This window comes from Lepidothrix coronata, unplaced genomic scaffold, assembly GCF_001604755.1.
Source record: "Lepidothrix coronata isolate B3197 unplaced genomic scaffold, Lepidothrix_coronata-1.0 Scaffold17, whole genome shotgun sequence".
Lineage (NCBI taxonomy): Eukaryota > Metazoa > Chordata > Aves > Passeriformes > Pipridae > Lepidothrix > Lepidothrix coronata.
In genome coordinates, this window is record NW_016690197.1 from 8,926,593 (window position 1) to 8,953,317 (window position 26,725).

The 26,725-nt window shown below is 42.2% G+C and overlaps 2 protein-coding genes and 1 long non-coding RNA gene across 11 annotated transcripts in view; 1 reads left to right on the forward strand and 2 right to left on the reverse strand.

Annotated features, from left to right (window-relative positions):
- Positions 1-5,689, reverse strand: part of TM9SF3 (transmembrane 9 superfamily member 3) — a 44,311-nt gene extending 38,622 nt beyond the window's left edge. Inside the window, exon 1 of one of the 2 annotated variants that reach the window (XM_017807123.1) lies at positions 5,581-5,689. In XM_017807123.1, coding sequence (XP_017662612.1) covers positions 5,581-5,658 — 78 coding nt within the window. In that variant the 5' untranslated portion in view covers positions 5,659-5,689. Of the gene's footprint in view, positions 1-5,260; positions 5,380-5,580 lie in introns of those variants that run through there. The other variant, XM_017807124.1, reaches the window with a different exon arrangement.
- Positions 5,690-7,220: 1,531 nt separating this feature from the next.
- Positions 7,221-26,725, reverse strand: part of PIK3AP1 (phosphoinositide-3-kinase adaptor protein 1) — a 44,655-nt gene continuing 25,150 nt past the window's right edge. For 6 of the 8 annotated variants that reach the window (XM_017807095.1, XM_017807101.1, XM_017807099.1 and 3 more), the window contains 12 exons: positions 25,770-25,902; positions 25,183-25,379; positions 23,752-23,941; positions 18,209-18,304; positions 17,511-17,687; positions 16,692-16,754; positions 15,551-15,756; positions 13,904-13,976; positions 13,411-13,566; positions 11,601-11,671; positions 11,310-11,419; positions 7,221-10,476 (listed from right to left, as the gene is read on the reverse strand). In XM_017807095.1, coding sequence (XP_017662584.1) covers positions 10,422-10,476; positions 11,310-11,419; positions 11,601-11,671; positions 13,411-13,566; positions 13,904-13,976; positions 15,551-15,756; positions 16,692-16,754; positions 17,511-17,687; positions 18,209-18,304; positions 23,752-23,941; positions 25,183-25,379; positions 25,770-25,902 — 1,527 coding nt within the window. In that variant the 3' untranslated portion in view covers positions 7,221-10,421. The remainder of the gene's footprint in view (positions 10,477-11,309; positions 11,420-11,600; positions 11,672-13,410; positions 13,567-13,903; positions 13,977-15,550; positions 15,757-16,691; positions 16,755-17,510; positions 17,688-18,208; positions 18,305-23,751; positions 23,942-25,182; positions 25,380-25,769; positions 25,903-26,725) is intronic. The other 2 variants (XR_001873513.1, XR_001873512.1) reach the window with 2 other exon arrangements.
- LOC108493546 lies at positions 9,432-15,642 on the forward strand. The gene is made up of 3 exons (XR_001873514.1): positions 9,432-9,503; positions 14,349-14,521; positions 14,743-15,642. It is a non-coding gene; the product is annotated as an uncharacterized LOC108493546 (long non-coding RNA).

The window sequence follows — 26,725 nt, forward strand, 5'->3', positions numbered from 1 at the left end:
CCCCCACCCCCCACCCCGCCAAGAACAGGACAAGAGAAATCTGTCCAGGACTGCTACATAAACAAACACAGCCCCTCAGCCAGCCCAGGTTACACCTCACTCTAAGCAGTCCTTAGTCACAGCAATTTGCAGTCCATCAGGTGTTCCCAGTGGCCTCCCCAAATCAAGGGGGCTGTTGTAAGTAAACCAGCTTAAGCAACTTCAGCCTAAATTTGGGGGTGGTGTCTAGTAAAAACTCAAGCAGATTGTCTTCTCCCTAAATTTTTTGGGGTTTGCTCATTCTCAATTATAAAGATGAGCTTTCACATTTAAACACATTTCCCTGTCATGACATATCCTTATATTCTTAGCCTAGTAGTAGGGTAATTTCGTGGCAAGAACACAGTGCTATTGAAGAGTTCAAGTTCGTGGTGTTTTGGGTTTTTTGGTTGTTTGAGTTTATTTTTCATTATTTCCTTCATAATATCAAAACATCTACAACAAATAACAGTGCCAACATAAAGGAACACTCTTATTTAGGCAAGACAAAGAACTAGAGTATCTTGTAGGACTTCACTGTCACCTCTATATGAGGACTTCTAGGTTGAGAGAAGGCTTACATACAACACACCTTTCAGCAAAAGGTCACACTACGAGAGAGAGAATATAAAATAAGCTGAGATGAACATAGTAAATGACAAGACAAAGAAGGTCAACAAACAAGATGCTGCAATCTGTACTGCGGTATAACTCAGCAAGCTCTTCTGGTTTCAGTTCATATAAAAGGATAATATACAGCATATAGCTCAGAGATCCTAATTATATTCATAGACACAAGCATTTAACAACTTGGTCATAGTGCCACAATTCAGAGTTCACCACTTCCATGTATGAGAGAAGACTACAAAACACAATTTTATTTATATTTCACTCACAGTAATTTACAAAAAAATGTAGTACTCGTTCTGTAAGTTTTCCATATTTTTCTGCACTAAGCCTAGTATCAGCTCGGTACTTTCAGTAACTATATGGAGTATATAATGATCTCTTTTATAGGGGCAGCCTGAAAAGTCTCAGCAGCAACACAAGTTACCTACCATACAGCTGTTACAATCTGATTAAGGGGAGATAAAGCTTCAGAAACTTTTTTCTGTAATTGCCAACCAGGTGGTGAAGGACTAACCTGCACCTCAAGTGCAACTACGTATCAGCTACAACCCTCATCACAGCTGGGGACATCTGTTCCAAAGCAGCACAATATGGTCACGCTGCCTGTACAGAGTGCTGGGCTGTAGAGATGTTGGGCACGTGCAAGCTAAAATCACGTCCAACCCATCTGTAGTGCTGCCTTGTTGCCTGAATAGATGGGTCTACTCTAGTCCCATGCAGAACATTAAACTTGTATAAAGCTTGTGCTGTCTGACCTGGCCAAGTGTGGATTTCTTCCATGCAATACAACTACTGAAAAATTGGGGGTATGCACCACTTTGAGGCTTAATGCAATTTCCATGTATCTATATGGTTTAAAAACTATTCCACCGTAGCAATACTGAAACTGCCTTCAGCATAGCACATGCATCTTCCTTTCCTGTTACCCAATAGGGCACTCACGATGTGGAAAGCAACTTTACGTCCTCTTTGCACAACTGTAGAAATTAGCATGGTAACTCTAGAAATAAACTATTTATTCTACAAAACAATTAAGGCTAGATTAAGTCAGTATACAAAATGTTGCAGACAAGGATATGAGACTGTCAAGTTGTTGATGTTCTTTAAATCATGAAAGCACTTTGCAAAAAAAGATGGAGACAGGGAGAGGATTACAACTGCCAAATCTTACATGATGATTCAGCAAAATAAATTCAAATCGAGACACTTTCTTTCAGAAAGTTCACAATTTTATTCCTTTTCTCAAATTGAAGTTTGAAATGAGGCTTTCCAAAATGTACATCTTTCAAGGAGGAAAAAAAAAGGACCAACATTATGTTACTGGCAGAGCAAAGCTGTAAAAGCAGGACAGGAAATACAAGGGGCAGCAAGCAAGACTCAACCGGTAATATCCCAGGCTTATAGCCCTCAGATACTCTATCAAGCACTGTCATAGTACTCAATGCTTGCAGCTTACATCCATAGCCTATTAAACTGTGGATTTCAGCCTCATGCTCTCCTTTGGAAAAAGTAGGTTATTTCTAGTAACACTTCTTCATTTCTCTCTGAATTGTAGGCCTCACCAAAATGAGGGTAGAACTGTACCAGCAGCACAGTCTGAACTACTGTACAAGCAGTACTTTTACTGTTACACTCCCCAGATGCACAAGATTGCTCAGGCACACCATGTCCCGATTCCACAACATTTATTTCACCTCTTCAGAATGGAAACGGGAGAACTTCAAAGAGGAATCAGGCTGCTCATCTGCACACAACTTCATATGCAAATAAGCGTTTTGCGTGCGCTGAAATATTTTCTGCAGTGGTTCTCTAACTGACAATTCTCAGATACTATACAAAGCTCCTAATTTTATATATTAATTTTAAACAAGCCTTACAGGCTCAGAGCTTTAATATACTTCATTGAGGTGTAGGTCAAACAAAAATGCTTTTCTTAAACATAACAAATTAGGACTTTTGCTACACAGTATAGGGTGGGGTTTGTTTATTTTTCAATGTTTGTCATGTATTTCCATGCTTACAAAAGCACTGACAATTAAACTGAAGCAACAGTTAAAATTTAAATGCTATCTACTCCTTAGACCATCCCCCGCAACAAACCCCCAGGATATTTCAGAATGCTTTTATGGTTTGTCTGTTTCATCATCAACTCCACCAAGTCTAGCAAGAGAAGATGTGAAAGCAAACCAGGCAGGAGCCCACTAACCCTGTTTCTGCAGGATCAGCATACATTGTTATAAGATCACCAGCACCCCATTGATACTATCACTTCCAAAAATAAAAGGACAACTGTCAAAAAATGGTGCAATACAAGCAATGAGCAAGTGTATGACATGCTCTGAAGCATGACAATAAGTTAAAGTATCAGTAGACAAGTTTTCAGTTAGTTTCTGATATATTGCTCTGTTCTGGTCTGAAGTTATACTGCTATACTGCCTTTTGACGAAGGAGGTTTAAAATGCTGTGTGAAACTCCAATTTCTCTTCACTTACTACTGATTTTTAAATACCCATTTATCTTATAATTGTATTTACACTATTATTCCAAAGAAATGCAGACGTGATTTTTAAAGAAGTAATTCAAATTTAAGATAAAGGATTTAGCTCTTGGTTCAATGACACTATCCATACCTGCCACCTCCAGAAACAATAGTACTTATAGACCTAGAGCTTTGTGCAGAGTCCTCTCACAATCACCTTTTACAATATTTGCTTAGAAGTCCTACAATTATGAAATAAAGGACACATATAAAACATTAACAGCCAATTTTCATTAATACAAAAATACATATTATAGCACACATCTGTATTATTTTATAAATACTGTACATATTGTAGCAGCAGCAACCACATTAAAAATATTAACCTGCTAACACAGGGCATTAAACACCTAAGACAGCACTCCTGTATGCCCAGCAGGCTCAGTACTGATAAGGCCCTGCACATCAGCAGCTAAAAGTAAACTGTGGCAAGATGCACCGACACACCTTCACCAGACAGCCCAAGTGCCTGCGCACAAGAAGCCACACACTGGAGAGTTGATAAGGAAACAAAGCACATATGGGTGTGTATTCCCACAATAGGTCTCCAGTCTTAAAGTTAGTGAAAATTTACGCTTTGAGGTCACCAAACCCTAAATTTCCCCTCCACTCCTCCAAAAGTGAGTAGAGCCTCCAAAATGTAATAAAGCACCTTGATTATAGAAAAATTAATCTTCCAACTATAATCATATTTAAAACTGAAATTCATTAAAATGCAGTATTTAAGATATATTTCTTTCAGGTTCTTAATCTCAAAATCAGCATGCTACTACAAAACTCTGTTCATGTTTCATTCATGCTGCTAATGCTTCCACTCCAGTCTCCCATAGAACATTAAAGCATCAAAATATCTAAGCAAGGAGACAGCCTTCTAAAAAAGGTAACTGTCTTTCTACATCAACTATTCCTAACCTATCACATGACATTAATAAACTGGTCACTATGCAAACAAGAATACTAAACCAAAAGACAGTAATCATCTTGCATATTTGAGTAATTTAGATGAAAAAAAGTGACAAGCCCTTAAAAGGAATTGGTGATTTCCACTGGTAATTGTTTAGGTAATCATTCAGAAGACTTAAAAACCATCAGAAATCACTTTTAGAGGGAGACTTCAAAACCAAATAAATTCAATGACAGCATTATGATTTTTTGTTTCCCCAGAACATTACCAATATTAATAATGAATAATCCCTCAAGTAAACCAACCTTTAAAATAAACACAGTGCTATACTGAAAACCATCTCACCTCAGCAGAAAACTAACCCTAAAACACAGTCTCAGCAACAAAACTGGGACCTAAGCTTGTTCAAAGAATATCCGCTCCTTGAAAGTACTCAATTAGCTTAACTTTTCTGTCATTAACTGCAGCACTGATAAATCCCTTTCTCTTTAAAAAAAATAAAGACAATCGTACGCAGTTTTCAATTCCTCAAAAATCCATGTAATAGGGCAACTAATTAACTACTGCTTATACAAAAACTGTCAATACCGTTAATCTCAGTAAGTTTACCACAGCACATCTAGAGAAAGCTGTGTTAAGAAACTGAGCAAGTGCTCACCAGCCAGGCTGCTCAGGAGCACTGAAAGTCCTGACAGCCAGACAGACACTGTTTAATCACAGCCACACTCTTAACACACTCCACTTGGAGCAAATGAGGATGGTTTTTGGCAAAGTCTCGTTCCAAAATCACGTCTCAGCTCATCACAGAGACTTCCACCCTCCCACACCGAAAGCAATGGGAAATAACACTGATGTAAAACCAGAAACCGATGAAGCCCTTCCTAGAGATTCTTTTCGGGTTATACTGCAAGCACTTTAACAAAAACTATCCTCACCCCAATAAGTGAGCGCTCAAGTCAACAGTATCGTATCACCATTTTCCTGAGGAGTCCGTGCCAGTGTTCCCATCCTGCCCTCACTTCCCAGCCCATTCCCAGCTATCTCCCCCTCTCCCAAGGCGAGCTGTCCCCCGCAGCGTGTTCCCTGTCACAGCGGGGCTGTGCTCTGCAGCGAGAGCAAACATCCTCCCGGGAGGAGCAAACAGCGCTCTCCAAACAAAGCCCGCGTACCTGCCGGGGCGTTTATCTCTCCCGGAAAAGGTGGGACACCGCGCCCGGCCGCACAAGGATGTGCAAACCGGATCAGAGAGCCCGGCGGCCCCGTCCCGAGCGCCCCGCTCACGCGAACCGGCGAGCGGGGCCCGACCCCGCGCAACCCCAACCGCCCGAGCGGCGCAGGGGGCGCGGAGGGAGCCCCGCGGGGCGGGACCCGCCCGCTCCTCCCGCGGCCGCGGCCCGTCGCCCCCCGTCCCGCCCGCCGAGCCGCGCTGCCCGGGCGGCGGGGCCGCGGCCCGAGCGCCGCTCCGGAGGGAAGCCGGGCGCCGCCTCACCGTGTGCTCGTGCTCGTCGGCGCGGGCGCGCAGCGGCAGGAGCGGCAGGAGCAGCAGGAGCAGCCCCGGCGCCGCCATCTCGGGCCTCGGCGTCCCCAGCAGGCCCCGCCGCGGCACCGGCCCGCGCCCGCCGCCGACGACACTTCCGCCCCGCCCGCCACGTCACCCGCCCGCCCGCCGGAACCGCGGGGGCGCTACGGGAGCCCGGGAGCGCCGAGCGCTGCGGCCGCCGCCGGGGAGGGGCCGCGGGCGGGCACAGAGCGGGCCGGGCGGGGCCCGGAGCGCCGCGCACCGTGGGCGGCGGGGGCACTGCGGCCTCCAGCGTGAGCGCAGTCTGTTCTTACCCGGTTTAATTACGCCTGATAAAATCGTGACATTTTGACCGATGAAATAATCTACAGTTATTTGGGAACATCGCGGCGCAGGGCTGTATGCGAGTACGCACTGGAGCACAAGTCCTGGGAGGAGCGGCTGGGGGAGCTGGGGTTGTGTAGCCTGGAGGAGGCTCAGGGGAGACCTTATCGCTGTAAAAATACCTGAAAGGAGGCTGTAGCCAGGTGGGTGTCGTGCTCTTCTCCCAGGCAACCAGCGACTGGACGAGAGGACATGGCCTCAAGCGGCACCAGGGGAGGTTTAGATTGGACATTAGTAAGAATTTCTTCACGGGAAGGGTGATTAGACATTGGAATGGGCTGCCCAGCGCCACCGGTGGTAGAATCACCGTCCCCGAAGGTGTTTAAGGAGAGACTCAACATGCAACTTAGTGCCGTGCTGTAGTTGACAGGCTGGTGTTCGGTCGTAGGCTGGACTCTCACAGGTCTTTTCCAACCTAATTGATTCTGTATCATACGGGGTCCCACCCTCCACACCCCTCGCACAAGCTGCAGGAGCTTTAGGGGCCGAGGGTGGGCACTGAGGCGACACAGCCACACCCGGGCCTTGCCTAAGAGAGGGTTTCCATCAGTGCTGGTTAAGATGAAGCCTGCAAACCTGCCTGTGAACTTGGAAGTCCCTCAAGCTACAAGTCCGAAGTAAAAAACCCCAAACAAATCCCCCAATCCAAAAAGCTCACAGTATTAAGGATTAATTCATCAGACAACTTTTAAACTGAACATACTGTAAAAAAATTTACATACAATAAAAAAATTCAGAGGCTATCCGATGTAATATTAAAAAAAAAAGGTGGGCTACACCATCTTCTCAAATATTGCACAAGCCAACAAATAGACAATGAGGGACACAAGCAGAAGGCAGGAACTGCTCTGCTGGTACCTGCCATGCATGCTTTGTAGGAATGATGCAAAAACAGATTTTCTTGTTTACCACTGACCACCATACTTACACTAAAAGCTTTTCTCTTTGTGGTCTTACACAGTCAGTCTACCAACGTGAACATATTTCACAAGATGCGTTTATATAAAGCCTTTTCCAGATAGAGCATCTACCATATCCTGCCTATTTTGGTAGAAGGTCCCTGCAGGCAGAGACACTTGCCAAAACCTATGCAAAAGCCCTGCTTATATTACACACACACACAAAGAAAACTTAGACAGCTTTGGTAACACCATATGTTTCTTTCTAGTCATTGCATCCCAGTCCAAAACAGAGTAGCTTACCCTTGGGAGACAGAGAGAGGAGGCTTCAGCATCTTCAGTTTATTCAGTACTTAAGCCTCAGTCAGCAACAGGGCCAGCCAGAGCCATCTGCTGCAGCAGGGTTTTCAAGGCATGTTATACAAAGAGCAAACACTTTCTCTGGGCCAGCAGCTGCCAGGTGAGTTTGGTGAATTGGTTGATACCCCCACAGCTGGCCAGGCCACTTAACTTTTACCAGCAATTTTATTATCTGTTCAGTCCTTGAACTCTAATGGCCATCAGAAACACTCTTCATTCCCTCCCTCCCAAGCATATTCTTGAGTAACCAACAATCTGGTTGCACGCAGTTTTCTTCTCTGGTCTCTTCTGAGCTTCAGTTTCAGCACTTTTTATCCCAGGTGGAAGCAACATGCACCACGTGCTCACCAGCACAAATGGAGTCTACAGATACAAAGACTCCATATGTTAAGATGTAAGAGGTTTAAAGCAACTACATAAATCCAACCTTTGTGGAACATACGCTTTGGTGGCTAAGCAGGGGGCATCTCTGCTGGCCTGCAAGAGACTTGGAACTCATGCCTGCATCCCAATTGTTTACCTGCATTTAACAGTGAAGCTGTTTTAGTGCTGTTCCTTTTCTCCTTGATAGGGTGATAGTTTTGCGGTGATTGCTGGTCAGTGAGATCTCTAATTAATCCAGCAGAAGTGAGGCATGAATGGCTGAGACTACAGCTGCATCTTCAGTTTCCCTCCCTTAGGCAGTGCAGAAGGGGCTTGAACAGAATGCATTTATAATATGCCTCAGGTCCAGCTGTCCCAGCTCACCTCTCCTCCAAAGCAGAGTCCCACTAGCATTTGATTTTGCATGATAGGTCAGGTCAGAGTAAGGAAGTATCAGCGCTTCAAATGAGACAGGGACTGAAAGGCTACTTATGAGCTGCTTTTCAGCAATTCAGATATAAACCATCTCACCACAGCACTAACAATAAAAATCCAGTTCACAGACATGTTATCAGGATTGTGCAAAGGCAACCCCTTAAGTACGGTACATTAAAAACTAGCTTGGAAAGATGGATCCCTGGACTGCTTCAGTCCAACAGCTTTGAAAGGAAATCTGCACGATACACTTTTATATTTTTCTCTTAATTTCCTGCCTTATTACAGTTTTCCCCACATCCTACAATTTTACCTTATGCTGTGTCTGACAGATGTGGAAGCAGATAAATCCCTCTTATCACATCATGTCTCCAAGCTCTGGGACACAGCTGCAGCCAGCACTAAGGAGATGGGGAATTTTTAAACAAAACCAGGGAACTGTGTGCAAACCAAAGCATGGGACAGCTGAAGACAATCAAGCTGCTGAATGTCCTCTTTTGGTTTATTTCATTTATCCCAAATTCCTTCACTTATCCTTGCTACTATTTTCCTCATTTCAGCATCAAAACCTCCTTCCCTGCTTCCAATTTGACCTAATAGTGGTGGAAACCTTGTTTCATTCAAAGGGGAGCACAGGAAGGCAGCTCCCACCTCACCGTTCCCCTGACAACTGTGAACAAAGAGCAAACTGTCAGTGAGAGTCTATAGTGCCAGAGTTACTGGAGAAGGCACTGAGGTCCTTTAAATAAGGAAAAAAACCCAAACAGAAAGATGCCTCTGTAGCTATAGGCTTGCAGCACAACACCCACACCCCTCTACAATCAAAAGGAGAGGGTATATAAACTGCATTTGGAGTCATACACTGTGATCTTAATGCATAGATGGTATTTAGCATATGTCTATATCCCTGAAAGCAGCAGGGGCTTCTCCACCTTTATTTGGTGCTGGTTGAGTCACAGTTGCTGTCTTGTCACTCCTGCAGCTTCACACATTGGGTTTGCCACCCTGCAAGAGAAAGGAACTGCAACTCTGTGACCTGATCGGACAGAAGCTTTATGTGTCCTACCTGCATCTGAGGGCTCACCTAACACAGGTGTATTTATGTCTTTTTCAGGGCTGGGAGAGGGAGAATGGCTTGAAAACCAAGTAAGTAATGTTGCTTAATTCTCTGCCCTGATTGTTATCTTGAAGAATTCCCATCTGTGTCACTCTTGGACAACCAGAGACCTATACTTGCCCCAAGGGCCAGGATATGCACAGAAGATTTCAAGGTCTGGAAGAGAGCCAAACCAGGAAGCGTCCTTAAGTTTGTAAGCCCTCAGGCAGAAAGAAGGCTGGACACAGCTGTTGTGGATTCACATTGCTAGAAAGGAACCGTAGAGCAAGCAGAGTCCAGCCCCCAGGCTGCCTGTTTCCACTGCAGCCAACTAAAACACAGCTGGTATTTGTGAGGTGTGTGCCTTGATAACTGGAGACTCACTGAACTATTTCTGAGCATGAAGTGAAATGCCTTCATATTGCTTCTATGATGACCACATGTAAGAGATACAGAACACAGTACTGCCGCCAGTTCCTTCCTCTAATTTGAGAGGCCAGTCATGTGATTTTGTTACACCATACCCACCCCCTCCACAAAAAAAGTTTAAGTACAGTTGGTTTGTGATCCAGCAGGTTCCTTACCAACTACCTTGGAAATTTTCATGTTAAACGCAGCACACACAACCCCTTGTTAATGTCTGTCCTCTTCAGGGAGGGAAGGGAAAGGCATTTTCAAGGCTGTATGCAAAATGCATTCTTCAAGACAGACAATTTTTCATCCTCCCGTGGTTTAATGATTGCTGGAGGGGGACGCCATGCCTTCTGAAAGGTCAGTATATCTGTGCCCAAAATGTTTTGCCTAACAGCAGTATATTCACCTGCTCCTGCTGTCATGAGCATTCTTCAAACAACTCATTTTCTTTAGTTTTTCAAGTATGTTTTCCAGTCAAGCCCTTGTAGACCATGTTGAGGGTTTTAGTAACAATGCTTATCAGCATTTAGTTCTTAAAAGGACACGTGTGCTTTCTTGGTCAAAAGGAAACTTCATGTTGATGCAGGGCTCCCAAGACACACATCAGCATTCTCCTTCCCAACCATGATACTTTTTCATGAAGCCCCAAAGCGCCAAAATTCTTCCAACTAAAAAATGTTATAGAAGGCCAAGAAGTCTCAGTGAAAATCATGGGGAAAGTCACCAGAGCTTTAGGGAGGAGGAAGGGGATGAAAACATTTTGGTCCTGCTTATAAATAATTTAAGACAGCCAAAAAATATCTGTACAAACACATGTATAAACAGAAAAAAAATCTCATATTCCAGAGATGTTGAGAAATTCAGCGACCTCTTGGTGGTACAGGTGGAGGATAAAAGTCTTCACAGCTTACAGGCCTATAAAAAGACAGAGAATATAAATGCATGCAGAAATAGTAGAAAATAGAGTTCTGGAACAACACATTGTATGCAATAACATCATATGTGAGAATACTGTACAAGCAATAGTCATATAAGAAGAAAAACAGGCTATCAATGATTCAGCAACAGAGCAGATGCCAAGCTGCCAAAGCCCTGTTCCTGTCAAAGCTATTTCTTCTGCTCTTCATCTGCAGTAATTCTACTATTACTGTAAAGAGATACTATAATACTTGGTTGGAGTAAAACTTTGATAGTGTGGTAGCTTTCTCCTGAACATTGTATGAAAAGCAATAGGAAGAGATGAAAAGATTCTAAGTCTTTTTTCCAACAGACTACAGATAAATTCCAACTATATTCCTTGCCAGAGCCAAGCCAACATACAGAACTTGCTGCACCCACACAGTGGTAATTACTGCTTTAGCAGTTGGAGAATTTTATTAGTATCTGTACTGAGATAACTTTCTGGGGCTTGGACTTCATAGATTTGCACCAGTTGGCCTGTTTGGAATGTTTACAAGTTAAAGTTAGTGGTGCCATGCATGAACCTCAGTGAAAGCACTGCAGTAGGAATGTTACCAACTAGGAAACTGTGAGGTTTCCAACTAGGAAACTGTGTAATACCTCCAGGTATTACAGATGAGAAACAAGGATCTTACAATTCCTAACAGTGTGTGTTGGACAGATAAGAGTCTGGTAGATTTTGTTCAAAGACACACTTGCTTCCTGCCCTGCTGCCAGCCTCACTTTCTGTCCAAGGCTTCCATATGGATTCAGGGAAAACTCATTTTTGAGCTGCCTTTTAGATTTACCTGCTTGCACCTCGAGGAGGCACTCTGGGAGGCCTTTCTGGGAAAGGCAGCCTCTCTGCTTGGTGGGCAACTGGGCTGCGGCTTCTAGTTGTTTCTGGGACTTCGTTGTCCTACAAAACAAAAAGAAGTGTTTACAGACCAGCAAAATTTGGTTCTTGCTAGCTTCACAACAGAAGTGGCTACATTTTTCCATTTCTGCAAATGCAGTGCCATCTCCGAGCTCCTTTTTTTTGCATGAAAACAAAGCCATGTACTTAAGAACAGAAGTATATAGCAGAGGTGAGAGCTTACCTCACTGTCCCCTTCCATCCCACTGCTGACACTCAATATGCTCCGAGTGCTGGAGCGGTTACTTGCACTACCTAGAGTGAGTAAGCAAGACAAAACAAACTGATTATTAAATTCTGGTGATTTAACTGCAAATCACTAACTCAGGGCTCTTTTAACCTCATGCTTAACTCTTGCACACATAATTTAATGCTTCTTTAATTTATTTCCACTGTTATTTTTCACATGTTCAGGATCCAAAGAGCAGGATTTCATACAACACAAACCACAGGGCCACGCTATTAATTATGCTTTCTTTCTAGAAGATTTCTGCCCTATCTAGATCCAGTCTTCTGTTAAATACTCACAAGCATGGTTTAACTGAAAAGATCTGGTGCCAATATCACCTGGCAAGTCAGGCAAATATTTTCACAAGGGTTACACACCCAGCATTTATGTATATTTAAATTATCAGTCCCCATATCTTTAACAACTGCATGAAGGTAGACAGCTCTGAGCACTGTCACATATTTATTACTGGAATAAGTGACTGCTTGAGAGGTTATTGTTCCAAATAGGTGCTTACCACCTCCTCTCACAACAACCCTCACTCATTGCAAGAATGTTCCCTAGTCTGTTTCCAAGCTAAAATGACAAGTTTGTTCATACGACCTTCAGCAACCATCTATACAAACCCATTTAACTGTCATGGACTCAGAGGACAGATTGGTTTTGCAATCAGTCATGCCATCTCCAAAAGTGACAGCAACTCACAAACATATCCTACACTGTTATGGCTGGTTTCAGTCATAAACAGATAATGGTCTATAGGACTGTGAAATACTGAGACACTAATGTTCAGAAACCTCTATACTGAAATGGTAGCTAGAGGTTTTCTCCTAAGATGCAGTCCTCCTCCCTACTAGCTTTGGTAACATAACTCTCTTTATCAGCTGGTACAAACAGCAGCACTTAAGAGTGCTAAATGCTGTGGTATGGTCCATTCTCACAGTCATACTATGAGAAAGAGCACCAAGCTGCACACAGAGAACTCTGCAGACTCTTAACATTTCTCTCACAACTGCTTGTATGCAAGTTACTGGTTCAGTCAGCTTCCTCTGGCACCTATTCTCGATGTGTGCCAGCTATATCTTGCCAAGAGTCAAAGGCAGTAATCTCACTGGGACTCAGTTTTCCTTTCAGAGGACCAAAATGATCCTAATGCTTTCTGTAAGAATTGCTCAGTCTGCAATAAGAGCAAGAATGCAGGGATTTAATTTGCACGAATTAAACCTAATGAAAACCAAAGATAATAAAAATGTGCTGACTGTCCAAGTCACTCAAGAGGTCCCACAGTTACCAATGAAAAATGCTGTCCTTTTTCTACAACAATTGAGGAAATGACATGTAGAGACTGGTTTCCAGCCTGAAATATGAATATGCCCTTCAGGCCAGAAGAGCACACAGCCTGCTGGCAGTCACAGCACGGGAGCATCCTTTTCAATAAGAGAGCAGCTGCCATCTACTTTTCAGAACTGCAGACAGGTGGTATGCCTTCCCCAGAAAGACTCAAGGGAATCTTTTGCTCAGCTTTCAGGTTCTTCTCCTGCAGAGATGCACACACAAGATGCCCAAACCACTTGATGTACACCCGGAGTTGCTTTTACCATTTTGAGAACAGTCAACCTGAGGCATGCAGGGTTTGGGGTGGCAGTGTCAGTGCTGGGATTCAGGAACAGAAGTCCTGTCCCCTGAGCTGACTCGAGGGTCAGGCTGGGGAAGTGTTTTCCATCCAGCTTTCCTGTAGAGAGGGTGACACTCAGGGCTTGCTTACTTGTTGTGCTGGATGTGCTTTCTGTTTTCCAGTCTCCTCGCTTTAACTCCTTTTTTGGTGGAAAAACGTTTTTCCTGGGGGTGTATTCATATATTCCACATTCTGGTCTCCCCAAAGTATTATGAGAACGTCGAATGGGTACTGTAATTTCTAAATCTGGAAGGGAAAATGAACAGCTCAGAAGGATCTATGCAATTATAGCCTCTGAGAGACAGTTTTGCACTTAAGAACAAAGTTAAACACAAATCACATGAGGGCAATCATAACTATACATGAATGAATCAAGATGCACTCCACAGATGTAGGCATATTTTCCTTGTCTGTGAAACTGAGGAGTAAAGAAACTTCCCTATGCTTTTGCCAACTGGCACATGGATGTGCATGTTAAAATATCACAGAAATACAATATACATGGACATATTTCTGCCTGAAGAGCCTATTAATATGGTTAGGTGCTTCATTACCAGAGAATGTGTGAATCAGAGACTGTTACCTGCACTTTTGTCTTTTTTTTGCTTCTCCATTTGCCTCCTGGTTATGCTGTCTCGTAGACGTTTCAGATTTTCCTAGAAACATCACAAGATATGTTTTTCAGGGCTTTGGCTAAAGGAGGATGAGCAGCTTTCTGACAAAACTAATATTATATTTCATCTAACTTTGCAGCCAAGCTGTAACAAAGCCTGCTAGACCTGGCTGAAGTCCAAACCACGTCAACAGGTTTTAATCTATTCCCTTCAGAAACCCATGTGTGCCTTTCAGAAGCCAAGATTTTTTAGATGTTCATTGTGTACATTAAGGTCAAGTTCACACACTCAGTTGCAGATAAGCAGCACACTGGGTGTAGAACTCCCTCTATTTTCTGTTTTCACTGTGACATTGGCACAGAAACAAGACACACAATCAACTAACTGCAAAGTCCTTTCTGTACTAATAAACAGGTAATTCTGACTGCAGGGACAGAAAAGGCTGCCACGCATCCCAGAGTGTGAGGGACAACTCAAAGAATTCAGGACATCCCCAGTGAAGCAAGAGGGGACACCTGGAAATGTAACTGGGAGCAAAGTCTCTTCACCATTGTGTGGCAGCATACTGCACCTTACAGTATGAAAAGGTGGGTAGAAAAAAGACAACTTTTTTCAGTAGGGAAATATGTACATATCTGAGAGGAAATATGGTGGAATCAGTGGAAAAGCAAGTGAAGCAACTGCTGTACCATGAAGCAAGATTTGAAGCAGAGACTTTGAAAGCTGCTCGTGGGATGGGGCACAGAGCGTACCACTTCATCTCTTCTACAGACAACTACTAAAGTAGCACTGTGTTCTTCACTGACAGGAGAAGGGATTCCTCTGACTGTTTCCAGGTAAAGAAGACCCTTCCAAGTGAGAATGAGGAGGAGAAAAGCCTTGACTTTGTTCTGACAGCTTCCAAAACAATGTCACACACTGGAGACTGGCACCTCAAGTGTGAGAGCAGACTGCCACAGCACAAACAAAAGGCTCCAAAAGAAGCAAGCAGTGGTTTTAAAGAGGGAGCCTCTAACTTAAGAATGAAAATTGTAAACTATGACTGCTAGTTACATCAGTCATTATGCTGCTGCCAACAAAATGACTCCCTCACTCAGTTAAGCCACCCAAACACCCTGCTTTTACTAATGACTGTTGCTAGACCTTGCCCAGCTGCAAAGAACAGTCCTGGAGCCATCAACAAACACCCAGGGAGGGATCAGACCATCTACCAGCTAGGACTTCACAGCCAACACACCATCTGGGACACAGTCTTCACTGATCTGAAATGGATGAGAACTGACAAGCTAAATGTTCATCCCAGAAGTCCCCTGCCAGCAGGTAGCTGCTAGGTGACCTCTGGAAAGGTAATTCAGCCAACTGGATTTGGTCCAATTCGGAGTGCACAGATCTCCAAAAACTAACAGTATTACTGCAAGACAAACAGATCTGCATAACAGCTACCTGCTTGCTGCTGCCTGGGAACAGCCCCTCCATTTCAGGAGAGAACTCTGCTAGTTAGCAGAGTTAGCAGTCTTCCTGCTCCAACTGGGAAAGAAATGTACCTGCATTGAAACAGCTTGTGATATAACCTAGAGAGACAGATGTATTTCTTAAACAGTAGAGTAAGTCTGTACCTGTTGGAACCGGAATGATTCTGATCTCTTTTTCTGATTCAGTTGCCACTCCTTAAAATGAAGTACAGCTTCATCCACAGTGAGTATGCCCATTTTCACTTGCTCCTGTAATGTAATCAGCTGCCGTTGGCCTGGGGTTTTCATTCCGGCAAATGGATCATATATGCTTGATTGAGACAGGTCCCTTACAGGCCTGACTATTGTCTCTGAAGAGAGAACACCACCAAAAGTATTATGGAACTTGTGGCATCTGCCTTCCTCACTGAACAGAAAGAGCTCAAGCACCCTTGATATAGCAGAGATGCAAAACAAAAAAAAATTATCAATATTAAAGACTGAATGTTTTCTAAGAAGTGTTTTGTTCTTGGGCCATCCTGCTACTCCTTAGGGCTAAAAGCCCAGCTGAGAGGCAGCCTTGTACACAGATATTTCCCGGAGATAATCTCTGTTCTTAAAAACATAATTTAAGTGAATATCACAAAATGTATTCCTTAAAGTGCTCAGCTTCCTCAGCAATCCACAAAACAGAGCTTTCACCTTGGCAGTCACAAACCTAGACTCTTCCTAGGTAATTTGTACAGCATAAGTCCAGAAACTGAAAACTCATTCTACTGATGCTGGCATTTTGTAACTCATTTGTAACATAAAGAGGAGTTCCCGACACATGAGATAAAAGCTTAGATGTGGTACCTGGCACTCTGATAGTGCACAGGATAAGAAGTGAAAGTATGAGGACAGAGGTTTGGAGGTGCAGAGAGCATTGGCAATCAGTTCACTAGAAGTGAAATCATGGGATAATGATTAACAAGGAGTGGCTATATACAGACCATTAAAAGAGGGACATCATTTGCATGAAGTAATATGGTTCACATCATAAAAAAGGACTTCAATGACCATTATGATCCTGACTGAGGATAAACTCCAAGACAGGGGATACATGTAGAGTACATGATAAAAGGATATAATTATAAAAGTTTCCAATGTCACACGAGGTCAAAAAGGTTGGGTCATTCATAAAGGACTATTATCCCCAGAGCTTTGTAAAACAGTCTATTCTGTCATATTTCACGCAAATGAAGCTATCTCAGCAGATCTGCTTTTGGACTACTGGAAGGATTTTCAGAGTGAACTTCTGACTTACCTTTCTTAATCCTTCCTCTAGGGACATAAAGATTCTCAGGTCTTTGAGCTTTCTGTGCAAAAACTGCAAAACAAACATTCTTTAGATACTGAAATGCATCTCATGAAGACAGAAATAGCAAGGATGAATATGGGAAGCACACAATTCTGTAGTGCATTACAGCTTCTGTTACCCTACTAAGTCCATTAAAGAAAACAAATATCTATACAGAAGAATTTTAGCCCAGTCACCTCTAAAAGAAATCTGGACATGGTCTCCCCATAATCCTGCCATGGGAGGAAGGAGAAGTCACTGAAATTACTCTCTCACATGGTACTGTGGTTCTTGTGAGAATGTTTGTGAAATATGACCAAGATTTCCAAAACTGTCTAGCAAACTAAGAGGCACAATCTTCTTCAATTTCAATTAAACCCCATCTCAGAGGGAGATCATGCCCTAAATAAATGTGATTGAATCAATGATACTATTACAGAGCAGCAATGTCTCAATTTATTAGCTTGATTGTGTCCTTATAATATCAGGATCTTTCCTTTGTAGTTATATTTGTTTATACCATTTGGGGGTAATCTGTCATCCTACTTCTTTCATTAAGAGCAAGCTCAGGCCACGATCTTGAGATATAATATCCCCATATTTTCAGAGTAAACAGAAGATGAAAAATATATGAAATTGGATCCCAAAGGTGGTCCAACTCTGGAGTCAAATAATACAGGAATCTCAAAAAGTGTAGGCTTTCTTGGCATTTATTTGGCAACTGAAGCCCATGTCAATGCCATAATACAGTTGACTAGTCTACATTTCCACTGGTACCCAACTCACTTTTGGAGATGTACAGTTCATTGTCTGGCTGTGGAGAACTAGACTCTGGTCTTGGAACAGGGACTGGAGGTCTGTTAGCCATTTCCTGTGGAAAAGTATCTTGTTCCACTGGGTAGTATACATCTTCACCACATGGCTCGTAAACTTCCTCTGAATCTGGCACATCCAGGCTACCGCCTACAACAGAGTACAGTTTGTAAGAATAACAACCTGGTCACTTCACTGAACACTGGATCTCTCCAGATGCATTATGTACCACATTTTTACCAAGATGGCCATTTCACAGGCAAAAGCATCCAGTTCTGCAGTGACTTTAGTGTGCCAAAGCCCTTCAGGACAGGACTTGACTTGATAAAGTCATGAACATCTAGTAGCACGTAACTGTTTGCCACTAAACCTGTACCACCTGTTTTGGTGAAGAAATAGTGAAAAACCTCCTAACTCTTTTTAAGAACTTGAAGAACAGTTAGTTTAATTAATTCCAGTTAACTGACATACTATAGTTAACAAATCAAACAGAGCACTGGTTTCCAAAAGCTATTTATGATAGTCTACAAAGTACTAAAGAGAATTGTTCCTTTGTCTGAAGCAAGCAGTGTGGACTATCTCCTATCCTTAAGAGATGAACGAGAAATCTCAAATTCTATTTAATTGCTTTAACTGTGCTGCTGCCATCCCCCCCTCCAAACAGGTCTCACCTTCTAAAAACCTGCGGAGCATGGAGTCTTTTGTAGTTAAAGAAACTTCATCTCCAGCAACTGGAGTGTCTGGTTTGGACTGAAGCATCTCTACATCTGAAAAAAAAAAAAATCAGAATTATGAACCTGTTAATTATATCCTTAAATGTGTGGAACAACGTAATATAATATAATATAATAAACCGATGTGGTATTTCTGACTGGACCTTTGGTTTGTGGTGACAACCAAAGAAGAAGCTGGGCAACTGACCAGACATGTTCCTCAAAAAAGGCTTCTGAGTTGCCATGTTCAGTCCACCCTGCACAAATCTTTTCCAGCTGCCTGATGCTTATACTTGAGGGTGACTAACACTGCTGTTGAGAAGTTCTGACAAGGCTTCAAGCAGGCACCAAATATTGGTTACTATTGAGAGTATGTTGGGCAGATTAAAGTTTTGGCCTCTTCACAGGGCTCTCGAGAGGAAACCTGCGATTTTGCAAGGCAAGACATTAAAGGCAATTTTCCCATGACCCAGAAAATAGTGTTTGTTTCGTTTACTAGTTAAAAGTCAAAACAGTTGGCTGAGTTAATTAGTTAGACTGGAAGGTGCTTAGGGGGTCAGATGATAATCCATATTGAGGAAGGAGTGACAGCAAACAGTAAGATACTTTGTTAATTCAGTGTTTTACATGAAGAATTCTGATTTTTTTTAAAAAAAGGGTCAACCTCACTGTAACCCTAAAACTAATCCTAAAACTAAAATTAAATGTTAGGTAACCATGCTCCTAATGATATTAAAACCAAGACTAATTACTAAGTGAATTGTTGAGGCATATCTATTACTGTGTCATAATTCTATTGCTATATAAACTAGATGGTTTGGGTTATATGCGAGAATATGAAATATTTTTATAAATGTATTTTTATATTTTCTAATATTTCTCATTACTTTCCTGCAAAGCTGCGATTATGAAAAAGGAATAAGAATATGCTGGCAAGATTTTGTGTTTGGTTTTTTTCTTTTTTTTTTTAAATCACCAGTTGCCAAAGGACTCACTGACAGTCATATGAATGCACTCAACCTAGATTTAACTTCACAGGAATACCTCCAGCATAGCCACAGCACTACTGCATGCTGTGTGGACCAACCACACCAGCAGCTTCTTAAGAGCTCTGCTGTCTGTGCCACGTTGCATGCTGCTGGAGCTAATCTCCTCACCATCAACTAAATACAAAGTTCATGTAAGTGTCACTGCATTACATGAAAGCACAGATTTGACATTTGAGCATGCGAAAGAATCAGCACTATAGACCTGAAGTTTTCTGTAGAGCGATTTTTCCACCTTATAGCCACTTTGATTATTTTTAACTTAGCTTTTAGAAATGAATCTGTAGCAAACACCGGCCCAGAGGAAAGCCACTTCTTTATGGGTTTGGAGACAGAACAGAACATGACAGGTGTGCAAAGTTCCTTTCATTCTCTGTGTAGGAAACAGTATCTTCCCAGTTTTGGCTGTGCTCCACAGGATTACCAAACCATCAGTGCAGAGTATTGCAGGTTTTGCTTTCTATCACATAGTATAGTTGAATTAATCAGCTAACTAGTTCTCCTCAGAAGACAAGATTGCCACCTTGCTACCTTCTTGAACACAGGCCTGTTGCATACAGAGGAGACCTAACACCTCATCCATACACCATAACCGAAAAGAAGTTCTCCAATTTGTAAGTGACACCACCTGCTCCACTTGCTGCAAAAACAGGCTAGTGAGACAGAAGTGACAAGAAGGTGGCACACACAAACAGGTATTACAGGAAAGGTCACCAGATTTTCCTGAGGCTACTAGGGAAAGTTGGTCTGAAGGGTTAGCAGGAAGAGGGTTAAGCAGTTCCTAGAAGTCAGAATTTAGTAGCTAAAAGATATTTATTCAGAGAGTTTCAGTTTCCCTTTGCAGGGTTTAAAGCTGCAGAAGGGAGCTCAACCGACCTGCAAACAGACATACAGAAGATGGATTATGACCTATAGACCCTTCACAACAGCTAAAATATCCATGTGTGGGAACCCTTTAGAAAGTAGGATCACTCTTCCTCCTGTAAACATTTGTAAACACTAGATGCCAGGTATTCCTGCACACAAAGCAAGCTACCTCTTTACAGAGACCTCTTTTCATTATGCAAGACAAAAGATTCAACGTGTTGGCATAAATCACAACTCAGAACTTTATAAGCAGTTATATTTTTGGGTACAGTTCTCTCAGCTTGCTCGAGGATGACAAGGTTACTGTTTCTTGCATTAACTAAGGCAAAAAATAAAAATCAATGAGAAGAGTGCTGAAAGTTTGGTCTCAATAAAATGGTGGAGGAGGGAGGGAATATGCAAGAGAGTAGAATAAGGGCATCATGACTTATTCATATGTGAACTAACATCTATTCTTTAGGTGTTAGAGGTCTGCAAATTACAGGACAATGGACTTTAGTCAGCTGAAACTCTCTAGGTTAAAGGATTAAATCTCTGCATGAAACTCACACTATACAGAGTCTGTGTGTCCACACAGTTCATTAATATAGAAACAGTGTTATGAGTCCAGATGTTTCAACCAGCTCTCAGCTACTGTCAGTGTCAGACCTTGGACAGAGGGAATTCAGCCTAACTCTTTCCCTAAGTAAAACAGCATAACACCACACACAAACCAGACTGTTTAATCTTCACACAAATCAAACAGGTTTTCAGCACTTTGAAGAGGCCTTGCTCTCAGAGTTCCTCCTGTGCTCAATTGCAGCCTACTCAAAACACTGTTTTGCAAAAATCAGCAGGAGGTGCTAGTGAAAGGAAAGCAGAACAAGGAAAGCACTTTATCTGATGCTGTAGTTCCCAGTACCAGCCCGATATGATGGAGGCAACCCTCCCTTTTTGCTGTTCAGCTACTGTGTGACTCATCTAAATTACATTTACCTGCAACCTGCACAAACCTGAAGCAAATTCTGGAAAATTATATTTAACTGTACAAGTATTTTAAAAGTGTAGTAAGAGTGAAGCATGAGGGGAGTGCTCTTCTGAGGAAGGAACAATCAGATTAATGATAAAAAAATTATAGAAGGCAATTCAAACTCCTTAATAAAGAACAGCAAATTAGGTATAGCAAGAGCTAGTGAGGTCCCACTGATGTGCTTAGGAATACTTTATGACCTACACTGCTCAGGGCATTATATCAGCCATTAAAACCTATCTGGGAAAGAATGCTCCCCTTCAGAGGAGGGGAGGCAGTGTTCTGTAGATGAACAAAACTTTTCCTTTTTTTTTTTTCAATTATTCCAAACCTTAAAGGCACAACTAGCAATGCAACACAGGCGTGTGCAACTTAAGCAGTGTCAGTTTAAGCAAAACTGGGCCCTTGCACAGCTTCTGCACTTTCTCTGAAAATGTTTTCCCAAGACCAAATGCAGAGAGAAAAAGAAATATAAAATTGCATTGAAAAATCAGAAGTGTGAAGAAAAATACAACAGAACACTCTGGTATCTAAGTATTTGCTACTACTTTTAACTCATTACAATGGCTCCAGTCCTGTGTTACCTTATTCTCAAACCAGTTCCTGCCAGACAAATTGACCCTCTGGTATCTAACCTTTCTTTGATCAGTCTCTGAAAAGCTGAGGTGGAAGCCTGCCTTGACCACAATAAATAGGCACACTGCCACAGTATGGCTACACTTAAAATAGCCCAGGTATTGTCCTCTACCCCACAGTTATATCTATTCACATAAGAGTAATTCTTAGAGAAAGTACCTCAGTAGAAGTTAATTATGATTTCCTAGGGAGTTTTTCATCCTCACAAACCTTTAAGTCAGTACAAAAGCTTGAATCCTTTATTTGTGACGGCAGTTCTAAACCAGCCAGCACTCCCATTAATTTCAGTGGGGGTTTGCCTGTGTATTGTTTGTGTTCTAAATAATAATGAAACACTTTTACCTTTGAGAGAACCAATCTAAGCGTCAAGAACTGTGCCAATTTAAACTTACCTGTTATAATACAGGTAGTTTTTAAGCATTTTTCAGACAAGTTGTAAATATTCTTCAGGCAAAGACTAACAGACTACATGAGAAAAACAGAATTTCAATAAAAGACTCCTGAGTAGAAGGCAGCAGAGCTTTGTGTGCAGAGGCAACATACTAGAACTCCAGAAGAAGCAGGAGAGGCTTTTCAGAGTCCAGTTCAAAAGTGATAAATTACAGGGAGCTTGATTTGCGTACATGAAAGAAAGGAATATCCCCTGCATAGTTTCTGGGAGATATGGGCATTTCGGGTCTTGAAGAAGACAAAGTTGGGCTTAGTGGTTTTAAGCATGCTTTTTCCCCCTGCACAGGCTTCGTCAATCAACTCCATTTAGCTGTGTACTGATTGCAGGCAGAGCTTGCAAACGTCTACAAACTCACCCCCATTACTGCAAACAACAGCAGCTTTGTTTCTTACAAGTCCAACCCGACTTACTGCTTCTCTCCACCTGAAGGCAGAACAATCCTGGTTTTGGTAGCAAAATTATCCCTGCAGCGACCAAACAAAACCTCGCAGAGAAGAATCTATGATTTCAGGCAAAGAACTGACAGAGTCTTCTGGACTCAATAATTAAGGAAAATGTGTTTTATAGTATCATGTAATCTAAAAGAGGAGAAAGACAGCCCAGGACCAATATAGCCTATAAGCAAAAGTGTTTCAGAAAGGAAATTTTTCCCTGGAGGCAGCACACTTAAAACCTGCAGAAACACTAGAAGTCCTTATGGAGGTACTTAAATTATAAGAGGCTAGATTCTTTGCTCATCATGGGAATCATAAAATATATCAGTGGGATGAAGCCAGACCAAATAGGCAGGTAAGTAATAACAGCAAATTTACAATTGCTTAACATAGGTATTTAACTTGATATTTGCAATTGGCCTCACAGAATATTAATGGAACAGTGAAAAAGTTAAACAACTGCATATTTATCAGAATTAGCTCTATTTTTAGCAATAAACTGACAGTATTAGAATAATGATTTTTCAATTATAATCTTTCCAATAGACATATTTCTATATGCTCCCTTTCTTTTGCTTTCAAGCTGTTGTGCAAAAGCTCAGCTCTTGTTTTTTCAGTTTCCCAGTTGTCAGTAAAATCACATCTTTTTTGTTGGTGTCTGTAAGTCAGAGTGCCCTTAGGCCGCCGGTTCTCAGGAGGGAGAATCAGAACATGGTAGAAAATTTAGTCTCTTCTATATGCTACATTACTTGCTCAAGGTTCAGGGAGTCCTCAAAACACTGAGGAAACAGCTCCTGATCTTGTAAACTAGCAATCAAAAAAAAAAGTATAGAACAATTTTATCAGCTGCCAGTATTAGAGATGGAACATATTTTCCTTGTAGTGAGAGCAGAAAAGCTGTAACTGTGGCGCTACTGTGTATGAGACAGGAGCTCTGAGCAACCTGATCTGTTTGAAGATGTGTCTGCTCATTGCAGGGGGGTTGGATGAGGTGAGCTTTAGAGGTACCTTCTAACCCAAACCATCCTATGATTCTGTGATTCTATGAATATACATACAAAGATCTTCTGGAGCACCAGGGACAAATCCAGCCATGGATTCATAAAGCTCTTCATCAGAGCCAGGATTCAAGGAACACTTCATTAACAGATCTGTGGACAGATGAGCCATGGACTCATAAATAGACTCATCCTCCTCGCCTTGCATCAGCTCTTCCTTAATGTGACTCTTCAGCATATCTGCAGTTTCCTGGAGAGGAAGGGGGGCAAGAAAAAAAAAGTTCAAGTCTCATTTAAATAAAGAACGTGGAGAATCAAAGCAAGCAAACAATACCTCATTCTCCCATCACTTATGGAAAAAAACACCTAAAGGTAGCCCATTCCCAAAGATTAAGGCCTTCAAGATCTATGTTGTAGTAATAGGTAAGGAAGGTGAAACAAGTTGGTCCCAACACATTCTGAAGAGCCATTACAGCCTCTCACCCCTTCAATTTCATGTCCTACCCAGTATCTGCAAACTCCCAGAACACAGGCATAGTTCATTCTAAAAATACAAATGCTTGTCAAAGGCTATTTTGGGGCAAGCGTAGCTAACCATAAGGGGGAAAGCTTGCCACATGCAGAGCACCTGCAAGATAGCGAAGTTTTAGCTTTGATGTAGATTCAGTTTCAGTTTCTTGGCCATTAGCAGCAGCATGTAACACCCAGAGTGGGAGTACACAGACCCTTTTCTGTGATATTAACAGGAAACCTCACAGCAGGCAGCTGTTCACATAATACAGGCAACTTCACAGGACAGCAGAACCCTTTCTCACATATTTGCAACACGGAGAAGGGGAAGAATGCAGATCTTCACCAAACCACACCAGGGAGCAAAATGTAAAGTTTCATTCCATCCTACTCCCAAGTTCCAAGTATGTCACAAGCACAGTCATCTTAACAAGTCACAATACTACAAGATATTCTTCCATCCACAAATGCCAACTCATGGGCCCTCAATCCACAGGGCATGTGTGTCAAAACTGTCTACACATGCTTCCCTTCAAAAAGAGTCAGGCCAGTAGCTCACAAGATGCTCTACAGAGGTGCAGAGGAACCTTTGCTAGAGTGAAAATAAGGTGAGTAAAGGGGTTTACTGGGATTTTCAGATATCCATAGTAGTAGTGATTCTAGTCACTACCTTGCAGTTGTGTCACTGGTGCAGATGATTTGTGTGCTCTGGTACTATGCTGCACAGCTTGATAGTCAATAAGCAGGACCTACTCTTAACACAGCTGTCTCTGTGCTGGTGGAGAGAATATGGAAGGAGCACCATACTGCAATAAGAGGTTGGAAGGACTCCCTGCACATCTCTCACTTACCCCAATGCAAAGATTTTGATCCCACAATTTACAGTTTCTGCAGCTCTCCTGCAACACTTAAGTGCCAAGCTTGGTGCCACTGCCCACACTCTCTGTGGGACAAGGCAGAAAGACTGCTGCTTCCTCTTACCACATATTCATCAATGAACTGGCGGAGATCCTTAAAGCCATGCTTTTCTGCTATGGTGTTTGGATAGTGGCCGTACTTGTTGGCTACACTGTAGGCCTGCAGCGCTCCAGGGCATGTAAGCAGCAAGGCAGTGAGGTTCTTCAGCCCGTATCTTGCAGAGAAGTGAAGCAGTGTTGGCAACTCCTCATCCCTCTGATCTATGAGAACAGGAGCCCATTAGAATCTATGTTTTTCTCTAGTAGCAACAGAGATATAGGCAAGAAACAAAGGAGAAAATATGGGAGACATTTGGGGACCATCATCTTTTCACTCTGGTTGTTTTTGAAGCTGTCTACCCAGCTGCATCTGTCACAGTTTAGGAAGTGAGACTGATGAATGTAATTAAAAAAGGGTCAGCTGACACAAAGGGCAATCCCCTTTCTATAGAAACTAATAAAGAAATCACCAGAAATTTAGCTTCTTGGCTGAGATTCAAGATTTTTGAGACAGTCTATGCAGGTACCACATTCCACAGTGTTAAGGCACTTCAAGATAAAACAATGGATACAAACAAAGTTTAAAAATAAACCAAGAATCTTTTAACTTACTTGCTGTCATATCTTCTTCTTCCAGCTGGTTGATTCCAAACAGGTGTAAACCACTGGCAGGAATGTTCTTCTTGAGTGACTCAGTCAACAGTTTGTCCAGTGCTTCTATGCTGTATGGCACGATTTTAAAGGCCTAGAGATAAATGGAAAGTGCTTTTATTTGGAGGAGTCTGGAGATTCAGTTGAGATTTCTATGGTGTTTTTATTATTAAGCACAATCAGAAAACAGTAGGTATAAACGTGGAAGGTAGAAATGTTCAGGTTAAGCAAAGAACGTGAATAGCTTCCTGGTCCAGAAACAGCGTATCATTAAACTGAACAGAAGACACTCCACAACAAGACAGAGCACAATAAGAAAGTCACTCATGCAACTGCAAGCACAGAAAACTGTAGCCTCCTACTTCCTTGACAGGCATAATCTTACTTCTGAAACTGTTCCAATGAAGTGTCCCTCCTCCTGTAAGTATGCACTAGCCCATGTTTAATTACTCTGGTGTAAACTCTGGGTTTGGCTTTTGAGTTGGTTCTTAGCCACTGCGAAACAAGCCTATTCCCCAAGCAGAGGCATCAACCAGTTCCAACTTCTCCACAACTTGAACTAAAAAGTAAAGAAAATGCAGTCTCCCCCGCCCCAGGTATACTGATTACTAACAGCACTACTCTGTAGGCTTCTGCTACGTGGCCAACCAGGGACATGCAGGCAGGCAGCAAGGCAACACATCTGAGAGCTTGCCTTGTGCAAGCTTTACCCCTCTGATAGGGTTCAGGTACACCAACTGGGCAAAATACAATATGAAAACTGAGAAGTGGCTTTGTTAAAGAAGTGCTAAGAGGAAATGAATAATTTTATGTTACTCTGCTTCCTTCAGATAATACGAACCTTTGTTTCTATTCACATCTTCAGTACAAATTCCCAAACAGTTTATTTCCTTATGGTACTTTCTCTTATACCAAGT